Genomic DNA, 14,336 nt, shown 5'->3' on the forward strand with positions numbered 1-14,336 from the left:
AGGAGCCTACAACATTATTTTAATAACTTTACCTGTACTTCTCTCATTTATGTATGATCCAGTTTTAATGTATAGCTCTAATACGAACAGTGCATGCTAGTATTAATTAAAATAATTAAACTTAAAATAAAATTATTTCTAATAAGTTAATTATGTTTATGGTTATTAACTCTTAGGAAATCGCGCAATGCATCCTAACATTGGTACTCGTGTTGGGTGCTAAGCACCATTATTGTTTTTGATCTTTAGAATATTCATTTAAAATAGGAGTGTAGAAATATTTCTTAAACTTTTAAATTTATTTTGAAATAAGCGTATCATATTGACTGTGTTCTTTGAATATTTAATTAAAATTAGGTCGTAGAGAGTAGTATCCAATTTTTCAAGATTTTGCTTAACGTGAAGAGAGCAGTGTTCATTCTCCATTCTCTAACTTCTGTATATCACCTCTATTTTTTCTTAAGAGTTTAAAATGAATGTGCTTGGCAATGACCTAGAACTTTTCTATTCACAACAAGCCAGGTGAATGGGTTGCTCAGAGCAACAGAGACTAATGTGCATTAATAAATTTTCTCGTATGTAATCGCGAAAACTTTTTAAGGTAATTTGCTAGGAGACGTCGTTGCACATAGGCCAGTTTTACACTAATCCTAAACATCTTATTAAATATTGAACAAGTTCTGAATTATACCCTAAAATAAGACACTTTCCCCGACACTTATTCATAATAAGGTGAAACGAGCAACGCATCTTGCATTTTTGGTCCAGGGAAAATACTTCGTTTAACCGTGGTCTAAATGCAACGACGTCTCCTAGCAAATTACCCTTTTTAACTAATTCAACAGTTCATAGCATAAATAGTAGTCAGAAAATGACTTTCATACTCCTTTGGCAAGTATAACCTCCCTGTGGATATAAAAACCCAAAACATGATTATTCAGGGCCAAATTGAAGAAGTACATAATTTCTTATGCTTTCTGTTTTGTGGGTGAATTTATGACATTCAGCAACGGGGCATTAATACTTCTGTCTTGTATTAAGTATTGATACTGACCCCTTGTGTTGTATTAGTGTATTGTAAAACTCTTCTGTATATATTTCAACTAGACTGTGGACTATGAATTAAGACTTTGTAGTACTATTAAAATTTTTTTTGGCATGTTCCATATTCTATCTGTGAAGCGATGTATGAATACCATGAATATAAATAAATACAATACGACATAGAAGCCTTGACACACTATGACGCAGTGAGTCCATAGAACTTTGGAAAAGTAAAACAACTCTCCACACTCCTCAAGTTATGAGCTAAGCTGAAGCAAGCAATAATCAGTCGATCAGAACATTCTGCCGCCATGTCCACTGCGATGTACCGATGACTCCATCTATGAGTTACAATACGATCATCTTACAACGTAACAACTTGAAGTCATACTGAACAAGCTAATACATTTTTCTCAGCAGTGCAATTTCTGCAAATGAATGTCTCTTTCTTAATCACCTCTTCCAGCTGTGATGGATGTGATCAAGGCAGAACCTGAGGTGGACCCGTTGGCTGTACAAACAAGTGGTAACAATGATTTGGAAGAAAAGAAGCCTTTGCGTGAGGTAAGTTGAAAGTAATTTACTACATCCTACATGTAGAGCAATAAAGCATACAAGTCACATATTATACATCGAACTAAAGGAAATCAAATGTAAAATTGCTGGTCTTTTTGTGAACATGAGATAAATATATATATATACAGGGACATCATTTTATTTTTACTTGCATTTTTATTGTACCTGCATTTCTGAATGTACTTCACTCCCACCCCCTTCACTAATGTCCTTGCTCCTGTCAGACACACAAACTTACGGCCGCTGTTGCGTTCGAAGTCTTCGAGCAGTGAAGTAAACACTGCATTGTATAGTGTGTTTCAGAAATATGGTTGCGTTTTCTATAGAAGAAAGAACCTATATTAATAATATCGTACTAAAAAATTATATTGAAGAAACGATAAATTCAATTTCAGAGAATATGCTTCAAAATGTTTTTAATAATATGCGTAAAGAATTGAAGCCTGCATTGTAATGAACGGCAACCATTTTCAGCAACTTGTTTAAAAATTCAGATTAGCTTTTTTTGAATTGAGGTGGCTAGAAGCAAAGGAATGCTAGTGACATTTGTAACAACATGAGTTAAGTGCATCCAGTGTAAGCTAAAGTATCTAAAATTTTAGTGGCAAAGGGATATTTTAATCGCATCACACATTAAATTTTAAATAAAAATTTCACCGGTTTTACGAAAGTTTAAATATTTAAACACCATTTTCTCAAAAGTAACAAGTGCACTTACAGCTCTTTATTAATGACCCCCTCAATTTAAATGCACTCTCTATATTGTATGATAACACCAATAATTAATATGCTAAATAAAGTAGGTATTACATAACGAACATAGCCGCCTGAAAAGTTGAGTTTTTAGAAAAAAATGTTGCTACTCTACTGTATTTTGATAAATTCCGTAAAAGTGATGATCAAACTGAAAATCGTAATATCGTATTTCCCTACAACATAAATGGATACACTACTTTTCTCTCCTCCTATACCTAGTAAAATGATTTGTTTACATATTGCACTAGTAACATCAAACTCCTGAATGGAAGGGGGCAACATTGTTTCCGAGTATAGCCAGGTTAATGTTAAAAATGTTGGTAAAAATAAAGTGATGTCCCTGTATATATATACACGCGTGTGACGTTTTATAAGTGTTCTTATAATAATTTACGATGGCCAGGTATTAACGAAAGTTTATTTAAATAGAAAATCTTTAATATTTTATTTTCTACAACAAATCTAAGACACTAAGCCTATATGAGTTCAAAAATAAAAAGTTATTTCAAGGGCCTACATGGGCAACTTGCAAATGAAGATGGAGCAGATGTACGAACTTGGCTTTCTTGAACCAGCTCTTATTAAATGAGACTCGTGCTGCACTTGCCCTGCGGGAATGTGACTTTAACTGTAATTTGTAACAATCATTGTGCCTACCTGGGTTGGCTGTCATATCCCAAAACTGTTCTCTTCAACAACTTTATTGATCTCCATGTCTGATGAATAGGCAAAATAAGTCGTAGGCCTAACTGCAAGTATAATCACAGGGAGATGCAGCACAATAAATAATAAAATAGTTTTAGACTGGATTTATTAACGATTATACACACACACCTAAGCTACCAATATTCTTAGCAGTTCGCAAGGTTGCTGCATGTTGGGTTTTCCCCATAATGTAGTTTGTTTTAAGTTGCTGGCACTTCACATCGTCAGTTGTATAACCTGTATATTTAGCCATGGTTGCACATACAGGACAGCAAAACACTTTCCTTGTTGAAACTTATCTACGGAAAAGAAAAAAGTGATACAGTTTGTGTTTAGGCAAGATTCGGAAGGCAAGACAATGTGTCATTAGATAATGTAATAAGTGGCGAGGAGTAGGCTGTGCTCCCAATTGTCAGAAGCTGCCCACGCACGGGAATTGAACCAAATCATCTCGCTTCCACTGACATCTCATAGGAATGAAATTGAAAGAATTCCGCAGTGTCTCTCCTTCGCTGGAAATGGCGCTGAAGCATTTGCGTACAGAACCAGAGCGTGGCTTGTAACAGTTCAAATCGACTTCAAAAAAAAGAAAATTTAAATGACTCATTTGCTTTTCTCTTTGTTCTGCAGGAAGTGAATTTATTGAATGTGCAATTGACTGAAATAAAGGCGGAATGTGAGGCATCAGAGATAAAATTTGAAGACACTCCAGTGCCAGCTGCTGTCCCAATTGTAAAATGTGAAGCTGAGGTGAGTGGGACACATGAATTGCTTTGGTTCTTCTATTTCCAATTTGTTACTTGTGTACTGTTCGACACTGATAGCATCAGTCATAACTGTCTTTAATACTTTCTGTCCTATGAGAGATCTGTTAACATTCTCAGTTTCTTTGTTGAAAGTGTTCTAATTTTTATCTTTAGTTTAATTGTTATTGTTTGTATAGTAAGTAACTTTGTGGTCCCTTTTAGTGTGGACAAAATAAAAACGTTACAACATACGTCTTTTACTGCTTATTATTCGGAATCTTGTATAATTATATTCGGGGTTCTTTCGTCCTTGTTCACTTGTTATCTTGCTCTGACTACACTGATGTGTGACACAATCTTAACACGAGAATGCCTCCTGTCAGTTATGGGTGAACATCTCACGCGCTATTTCCTTGGATCTGAAATGAATGAAGGCCTTGTGCATACACAATATTATAGCGAACTCTGAGAACGTAACAGTGGTATCTGCCACAGAGAAGCAGCTGAGCCTTCTCCCGTTTCTTAAATGTGCGCTACTGCAGCGTTTCAACTCAAATTTTTTAGATTTTCTGCTGCTCTATACACGAAAACACTGAAGCTTCACTGTTGTAAAACTTTCAAACTACATGATGCATAAAACATATCATTCTTTGCTTTGCATGACTAATTCTTTGTTTCATGCTATGGGAAGTTCAATTCTTGTGTGCTTCGTACCATAAATGCGAGGTTGGTACATGTTCCAAGCTGGCATTGCTTCTCGATATTATTCTGTTTAATTTATGATGGACTGTTCATAGCATTTTTTAATTTTTTTTTAATACTGCACTGTGCTTTCGCTACTTTTTTACAGGATGTTTCACTGGGTAGACCCAGCCAGCTATGTTATACCTGTCACAATAAATGCTGCATTGCTCTTGATTCACACTCAGATTGAACAGTCCACATTATTGCTGCATTGATGTTGTTTTCTATGTCTTCTTATTCGTGTAAGCAATGGAGGAGTGAAATCTGGAGAATGAGGTGGCCACAATCGTTTGAGTATCACTTAGCTACCATAGAAATAGAAAATTTCGTTCATTTTTACATAGGACATAAGGCATGTCTTTCCACCCATTGTAAAATATATGTATGTTATTTGTTCCACAATTTGCGTGAAAATTTTTTAATACCTCTCCGAGTTCAATATATTTCTGAAGAAAATAAGTTCGATTATTCAGGTTTGGACACAGCACACCAAGCATCAACTTTTACAGGATATAATAAGCTATGTGCATTATTCATAACACAGATGTGGCAAATTTTAAAATAGACACACCTGTTCAAATGAAACACAGTCACTGAAATCCGAAAGCAAAACTGTCACAACCCATTGAAATGCAACCTCAGCACAGCTGTTCCTGGGCAGGCAGCTACTCAGTTTCTTGTAACAAACATAGTACAGAGTTTTTCGCTGCTACCAACAGCTTATGCCTCAAGCTTTCAATTTTTGCTTCCTCTGAAGAAGGGCATGGGCCACTATATTGGTTTAAAGCTCTACCCTTGGTTTCCAATTTGTTTGTTAACCTGACACTGTAATATTTTTATGTTGTGATTGAAATACACTACCAAATTTCTGCATGGATGCAGGCTTTGTTGTTCAGTAATGTTACACAATAAACACTTGTCCACAGCGGTACATATAATGCATTGAAGCACCAGACAGGAACATCAGCCAGCATTCATTATTAGGAGACTCACTGCCATCGAAGCATTACGGTCACTTATATACAAAACATAGTTTCTGTGCATGTTGGGAAGAACAAAGAAATTTGTTTCTGAAGGACTACCTAGTGCTTTTTGTTGTTTATTATATAGAGGATTCTCTTTTAATTGGGAGGACACTTTCATTTTTCTGGTGCCTTAATTTCCATCACACTACAACTACAACGTGAGGGAAGTCATTAACATTCTCAGAATACTGTCAGCTGCTCTCCAATGGAATAAGTCCAGATGTGATTATATAGTACACTTCTGCAACAAACTTGTGCCTAAAAGTGTGATGCCTTTAAACAACCAATTTTGACGAAGTGGTTCGATAGAACAAACATGATAATTAAGTTGGTATATAAGCACATTGCTTAAAAGAAAGAATCATATATTCTACTTACTATCAACATTTTCGTTAGCAACTGATATTAATGTCAACTCCATTTACAAGTAAACATGCTTCTCTTCGATTTTCTCTGAAAGTTCCTTCTGAACACTATTATCGAAAAATTATTTTCGAGAAGAATGTACAAATTTCCGCATTATTTTAAAAACATTACCAAAATCTTACTACTGTTGCGTCAATCCATGAGTGTGTGGAGAAATAAGTGAAAATTTGAAAATGTATAAAACTCCATTATTAATGCAGCATGACATACGCAAAACATTGTAACATCAAATAAATATGGTTAATATTTTAATGATTTATTCATTTAAGGTAATGTATAGATAAGAGAATAACTTTCTATCAAAGAGGGTCTAATAAATAAAATTGGCAATACTGTAAACAGCAGATTTAAAACAGTGAAGAGGAATTCCAGGTTATGATTAAGTGCAGACTGCTTTAAGGAATCTTATTATATGCTTCAAAGTTTATATTCGTCAGTTGTTGTTTGTGTAATTCGTGAATAAATATAACACTTCTAATGTCACACCCATCACAAAAAATAGTAAACTTTATTTCATTGACATAATATGTGAGTGAATAACTTGCTTCTTATGGAGAATGAGGTTAACATCAGTTTCTGACAATATAGATTAAATTGACATAATAATTTTTTCATTGAAAAAAGTATATGTAACACGTGCGGCAAGTAAAATAATAAGATATTTAAACATCGTCTGTAATGACTGATTACTGACAACAAGAAATTAATTGATATACATTGGATTGCAAAAATAAAAGTACATGCTGTATAATATAATTGTTGCTTTTGTAGTTTTTGTTGTCGTTTTATATAAAATTTAATTAACTTACGCATATAAATTATTTGCGATTGAAGAAACAGACATAGATGAGATGAAGAATAAGAATTGACCAGGTTAAGAACAACAAATTGATTGGAGAGAGGTCAAGAGGAAAATTAGACTGTCTGAAGGAAAACAACTGATGAAACGAACAAGACAATGACTGACGAGATGGTCAGATGGAAATGATGGACATGACCATGAGAAAGAAAGCCTCATGAGACAGTTAAGCGAACGAGAAGATGGGCATTATCACCTTCTGGAGACTCATTCACTTGAATGCAAACATGTGTTACAATGTTTAAACTAACATGACAAGCTCTCACCATAACTTCTTGATTATTTCAATGTACCGAAGTACATATGATATTTCCATGCAGATATTCTGCGTCATCATACGATGAAAGAGTTATGGAACGGAGAAAAATTCTCTCCGGCGCTGGGATTTGAACCCGGGTTTTCAGCTCTACGTGCTGATGCTTTATCCACTAAGCCACACTGGATACAACCCCGGCGTCGGACAGAAATGTCTCTGATTGAGTTCCAACTCTTGGGTTCCCTCTAGTGGCACCCTCTGCACTACGTCATAGATGTCTATGAACATAGGACCGAAGTCCACACATGTGCTGAGGTGCACTCGTTATGAGTGACTAGTTGGCTGGGATCCGACGGAATAAGCGCCGTCTTAAATCACGAAGTGATTTACTTCGGTCCTGCGTTCATAGACATCTATGACGTAGTGCAGAGGGCGGCCACTAGAGGGAACCCAAGAGTTGGAACTCAATCAGAGACAATTCTGTCCGACACCGGGGTTGTATCTGGTGTGGCTTAGTGGATAAAGCATCAGCACATAGAGCTGAAAACCCGGCTTCAAATCCCGGCGGCGGAGAGAATTTTTCTCCATTCCATTACTCTTTCATCATATGATGACGCAGAATATCTGCATGGAAATATCATATGTACTTCGGTACATGATATGCGTAAATCACAAAGTGATTTAAGACGGCGCTTATTCCGTCGGATCCCGGCCAACTAGTCACTTATAACAAGTGCACCTCAGCACATGTGTGGACTTCGGTCCTATGTTCATAGACATCTATGACGTAGTGCAGAGGGCGGCCACTAGAGGGAACCCAAGAGTTGGAACTCAATCAGAGACAATTCTGTCCGACGCCGGGGTTGTATCCGGTGTGGCTTAGTGGATAAAGCATCAGCACGTAGAGCTGAAAACCCGGGTTCAAATCCCGGCCCCGGAGAGAATTTTTCTCCGTTCCATTACTCTTTCATGGTATAACTTCTTGAGTTTTATGGAACGTGGAAGTAATGGCGAGTGAGTCACCACTAGAAACACCTTTAAAATATGTATAAACATTTTAAAAAATCTCTTTTGTTTGGCTACATTTGTTGAGACTCTGGGGCATACATGAAAAAATGTAATATTAATTAAAAACAGATGCGTGAAACTTTCAGTCATTTTTTATTTGTTGTGAGGCATGACTCAGGACCATGCGGTGTCAGGGTGATTCATAGAATGATGATAAATGTCAGGGGAAACAGGAGAACCTAAGAAGAACTCCTTGTACCATCCAGACGGGAATCAAACCCGGGTTGCCATGGTGAAAGCAAAAAGGCCTCGGCCACAGACGTTGCATACTTGGAAAGGATCTACACAGAAGAACAAGCTTGCACGAGATACTGAATTTCGGCCTTATGTCTACAAGGTAGAAAGTTAAGGTTTTTACATTAGAACTGTCCCCAGCCCAGTGGAATGACAGAGGGCTGAACGGAAAGAGTGTGACTTTGGCAACCATAAATGCTGGTGGATGATTGCAATCCCCATATTTTGTTGTCCACACTTAAATGTCTGTGATTGTTGTCTTCTAGGGTCATTCCATAGTGACACACGTAACATTTTTGAAGTAACTAACTATGATCTTCGCAGGATATTTAATTAAATACTTAGTCTTTTAACATAAGCATTCCTAAATATAAACAGAAATTCTTAATGAAAATGAATAATTAATAATGTAAAAAATATGAAATATTGTATGATGTGACACACGAACATTTTCTTGCCACTTAATTTATTACCAAAATGAAAAACGTTCATATTATTGAGCGAAATTACACAAATGCATTAAGTTGTTGTGTAGTGCATGTAACTGCTAAATGACAAACTTTAGAAAAAAAAGTAAGAGTGCCTTTAAGAAATAAAATATTGCCATTATGTTGTGAGACACGAACATTTCTGTCATGTTCAATACTAGTTGTTTTAAATGCACTATAATACATCACTGCTTGTGAAAGACTTATACACTATGCCTACAGTTCTTATTATACGAGACAACACTAGATTACACTAAAATATACTTTCAAATTTAAAATATCCACGGTTATTTACAACCATATGGTCCACACCTGTGGAGTAAAGGTTAGCGCGTCTGGCCACAAAACCAGGTGGCCCAGGTTCGATTCTCGGTCAGGACAAGTTACCTGGTTGAGGTTTTTTCCGGATTTTCCCTCAACCCAATATGAGCAAATGCTGGGTAACTTTCGGTGCTGGACCCCAGACTCATTTCACCGGCATTATCACCTTCATATCATTCAGGCGCTAAATAACCTTAGATGATGATAAAGTGTCGTAAAATAACCTACTAAAATAAAATTTACAACCATATGTGGTGATATAATGTCATGTGACGAATACCCCAAGATGTCATTTGTAGTACTTCCCTTCCTTGAACATTACAGACACTTTAAATTCTTCGCTACCACACGCTTCTGTGACTTCCCTTGTATATTTGATGTATTTTTTTCTTTTACTTGGTCATTTAACGACACTGTATCAGCCACTAGGTTATTTAGTGTCAATGGGATTGGTGATAGTGAAATGGTATTTGGCGAGATGAGGCCGAGGATTCGCCATAGATTACCTGATATTCGCCTTACAGTTGTGGGAAACCTCGGAAAAAACCCAACCATGTAATCATCCCAACTTAAATTCTTGAAAATACTATCAAAAATGTTGAAAATGTATAAATATTTATGATATCAGTAGAACTAATATAGATTAAAAAAAGACCTATCTTTTAGAATTGCTAAATGATACCTAATGTAAGTTAATTAATACCGGTATTATTAAGTAAAAAGATTTTAAATTAATACCGGTATCACAGGAGAATGAAAGAAATCCAAGATCCTTAGCATTGGTCAACAAGAATTAATATCAGAAATGTAGTACCATTTACCTAATGTGCAAATAATTACACCAATTTATTTATACTCTTGCCATAAAGTCTATTGTATAAGTTTGTATTTTATATGAAATAAATTAACATAAATACATTTTTGTAATTTTTAATGCAAGGTATTAAACAAAAATAAATATTTTATATGAACTTTAGGCATAAATTAAATGTTTTATACGAATTTTAGGCCTACACACTATATTTTTACAACAATTGTTGGTTACTCAACTGTCCGAACCTTACAAGTGATACCAAAAAGACACCACTTATGAGGCAACTAGGCCAGGAAATAATGGGGTAGTGTGGCCAGTTCCTTTCCTCCTTATAACAATTATGGAACACATATTTTCAAAAGTTTGAACCTACAGTATATGTACATTGAAAAGAAGACGCATAGGTGCGTGTGCACACACAATTATCTAAATCAACAATAGGTATTTGAAGTCCCACTACTAATTATGTTTAGACGTAAAGACTTCCAAAAACAACAAAAATTGTAACTGGATTTGAGGATAAACTGTAGTGACACACGAACATAATATTTTTGTTTGTGTCACAGTCATTGTGTTACGTGTGTCACGTGTTTTTCTTGTTGCATTTGTACATAAATCAAAATGTTGTCCATATAAAAAGTTGATTGTTATGTGATGTCTCACTTTTATAATTACGAAACATTAAAAATGGAATGGTTTTGAAGAAATATAAACAACTGCCCATTTGAGCGTGACACAGGAACTCTCAATCTTTCTTTGTAATAATTGTAATCAAGCACGAAATAATCATTGTATTACGGTTCCTATGCATTATAATTATTAACAAAGGTTAGCACTTCATTATTATTTAAATTTAACATACAGAAGTAATGATTTATTTGCCTTAAATGTGCATTGAAATATGTAATTTGTAATAGATAATTTCGCGCTCTTAAACCACAGAATTCTTTGTGCTTTTTCTCGCACATACGTGTTGTTACACAATCAATGTTGTCAGATTCCAAAAATTCGAATCATAACGAAAAAAATGACATATATCAAGCAGAAATTCGTGAGTTTTTTTCTTTTTCGTGAAAATGTCGCATTTTTATGGAATGACCCTTTAACATAGACATAATTTAGAGAACATGACACACTGCTTCTGAATTCTTGTGTGCAATCAATAACAGATCCTTCTTTTACTTTAATGTTAGCTCTATCATTACACAATGTCCATTGGTTGCAATCACATCGTGAACGGTAGCAGGCACTTTTCACATTGTGTGATGTAAACTCAGACTCAACTGGTATTTGTTTCTTGTTTTTCATGTAGTATGTTGACTGTGTATACATTGTGTGGAATATTGCTTTGAAGACTAGTATGAGCAGGAGGCAATTCTTCAAATTTAGAAAGACTAACAGACATTTCTGCAGTGTTCTATAGAAAAAGTACATGTGTTTCTTTCACTGATATCTCTAAAATATCTGACTCGGATCTTTCATTCCTGCCTTGACACTTGTTGTCTTAGAATGATCTGTTCCAAGAATCTGCTGCAACAATATAACATTCTCATACAGCATGAGGATTGCAGTGTTACCATCCTGTAATAGTATTTTTTTCTTACCTACATGTCCCTGGTTTGCTAATGTTTAAGCTCTCTCTTTCTACTAAATTAACAAGTTTTTTTTTTTTGTAGTGAAATGGGCAATGCTTCCTAAACACATTTTTTGCACTTTCCATAATACTGTCTGATTTTGAATGCTGTTGTAGGTAGATCTGTCTAGTGTGGGTGTAGCAAACAATATCTGTGATAAGATGGCAAAGTCAGCAGCACAAAGACAACGCGAGTATAAACAGCGTCTAAAGGAGCGAGGCCGCTATGAAGAATGGAAAGAAAAAATAAAAGTTGCAAAGAGGGAGGAACGGGCTAGACTCAGAAAAACTAAAACTGGAAGACAACGACTTAAAGATAAAAACAAGCTGTACAAACAAGCCCAGCGGACAAGAGACAGGCTGCAAATGATGAATAGCACGAAATGTGGAAAATGAGTTGATGGTCTGTTACGTCTTGTTGGTAAACTGATGCTGTTTTTGAGTGTAAGGGAAAATTTCATTGAACCATTAGTGTGGGATAGTAGCATCACTGATCCCCATAATATGCAGTAAATAATTGAAGTATGTAAATAAAGCATTTAGAAATGTACAAAAGTTATATTCTACATTTTATTTCGAAGAAGAACCAGAGTGTGGCAGTGGTTTAAAATCAAATGGTTCTTTGCAGTGCTTTATATGGCACAAAGTCTGAAGAGGTTCTTTTTTTTTTACATCTTGATTACTCAACTTTTAACACTATTATATCACTTGAATACAGTATATAACCTTATCGTGTTAATTAGAATGAAGTTGTAGATACTGAAGTCGAAATTAGTCAACTAGTTATCTATAACCTAGTTCTAATTAATATTGGATTCAAGTTCTTTTTTAAATATTTTCTTATTGAATAAATAATACAGCTTAGTCTAAGTATGTTTAGTTCTCGTGACAACTAAGCATATATCACTAACCAGTAACATAGTCCACTGATCAGACTTCAGATCTATACAAACAGTCGACCAGGTTGGCAAGTTGGTATAGCGCTGGCCTTCTATGCCCAAGGTTGCGGGTTTGATCCCGGGCCAGGTCGATGGCATTTAAGTGTGCTTAAATGCGACAGGCTCATGTCAGTAGATTTACTGGCATGTAAAAGAACTCCTGTGGTGCAAAATTCCGGCACATCCGGCGACGCTGATATAACCTCTTCAGTTGCGAGCGTCGTTAAATAAAACATAACATCTATACAAACAGTTGTTCTTCCTCTGACACATACCGTCAAGTGAGATGATAGCAGATGTACAATTCAGCCAGAACCTCAGTCAGAGGTAGCTTAGAGTATATGCAAATATGCTTCATCAATAAAAATTTCCAGCATTCATTTCAAATTTTATCACTCAGTGTGACACTTGGGAACCTGTGATTAGTTAGCTGTACGTGAACAGCTCTTTGAATTTAGGATGGAATATGTGGGGAAGTTATTTTAAAATTGACTTATCTGGAAATGCACTTTATATAAGTGTTATAGTCTGTCTTAATTTTGATCCATTCAATGGTTTCCTAGCTGCTACTTGATGTTTTACGCACAGATGCTGTCAACTGTACCTTTGGTGATCTTAATAAGTATTCTGAATGAAACGTTGGCACATGTTTAACATTTTCATGAAGCATGCTTACTCTTCACCAGCATTACTTTTATTTACATGAACTTTTCGTAACGAACCTTTTAATTTAAATGCATATCACTAATTACAATAACAAAAAGTCAGTATTTCCCATTGTTGAAATTAATAACACATTTAATTAGCTTAATATAGAGTAAATATATTTTCTAACTTGCAGGCTTTTATTACAGTTCTATAGTATTGGTTTTCGGTTTGTTTAAGTATATTTTGACTAGTCTACAGCTTGGTTTTATTAATAAAGGACGAACATATCATCTGCTCAATTCTCCTCTGCAGAGATGATCAGAATAACATGTTAACGAACAAATTTGCGTTTGAAATTAGTTTTACCTTATAGGCTACTCTAGAAAATGCTGCCTTGTCTGAGTTACTGTTCCCATCATCCTGCAGTGTTGTCAATTGGCAGAGATATGGCAGGTCTTAGGTTCCTGCCTGATGCTGGTTGGTTGTGTTATTATCTCTCTTGTGATTTTACTATCTAGTGAGCTCTAGTGACTGAGACAACACAGCACAAGCCCAGAAACTCAATACAACCCATGAACAGCAGCCGCGGAACCCTATGTTAATACTCTAGGAAATGTTTGGCGGTAAATAATATTGAAACTGTTCCTGTGGGTCAGTCCCGTGTGTATAATGCAGAAATGACCGAAATTTGCGAACATTGATAATACCCACTGGTGCCACACGTAACACGTTACTTAATATCATGCCTCTGTGTTATGCACGAAAAGAATTTATTATATCTGCACATGGACTAAGATATCTCACATTAGGTTTTAATTTGAGGAAAATTCAGTGTCATTTAATTATTCCATAGTCAGGTGTAAAAAAGAGGTGTCAGGAATTTGTGGATATATTGGTTCCTCTCCTTCTTCAGATACCCGTGTTTAACTTTTAGCCACTTCCAAAGAAGTCATCTCTATACAACTATTCCCATGGTTAATTTCGGTTTTTGATAAAGCCTTTAGCATTTACCTGTACTATTATTGTTTTCATTTCATACACAATATGATACATTT

At 35.5% G+C, this 14,336-nt stretch overlaps 1 protein-coding gene across 5 annotated transcripts in view; it reads left to right on the forward strand.

The window, feature by feature from the left end:
* Nucleotides 1-14,336, forward strand: part of LOC138693333 (zinc finger protein ZFP2-like) — a 111,435-nt gene that overhangs the window by 54,179 nt on the left and 42,920 nt on the right. For all 5 annotated transcript variants that reach the window (XM_069817238.1, XM_069817234.1, XM_069817235.1 and 2 more), the window contains exons 2-3: nucleotides 1,511-1,608; nucleotides 3,712-3,831. In XM_069817238.1, the coding sequence (XP_069673339.1) occupies nucleotides 1,511-1,608; nucleotides 3,712-3,831 (218 nt within the window). The remainder of the gene's footprint in view (nucleotides 1-1,510; nucleotides 1,609-3,711; nucleotides 3,832-14,336) is intronic.

The sequence above is a fragment of the Periplaneta americana genome, chromosome 17, assembly GCF_040183065.1.
Source record: "Periplaneta americana isolate PAMFEO1 chromosome 17, P.americana_PAMFEO1_priV1, whole genome shotgun sequence".
Taxonomy (NCBI): Eukaryota; Metazoa; Arthropoda; class Insecta; order Blattodea; family Blattidae; genus Periplaneta; species Periplaneta americana.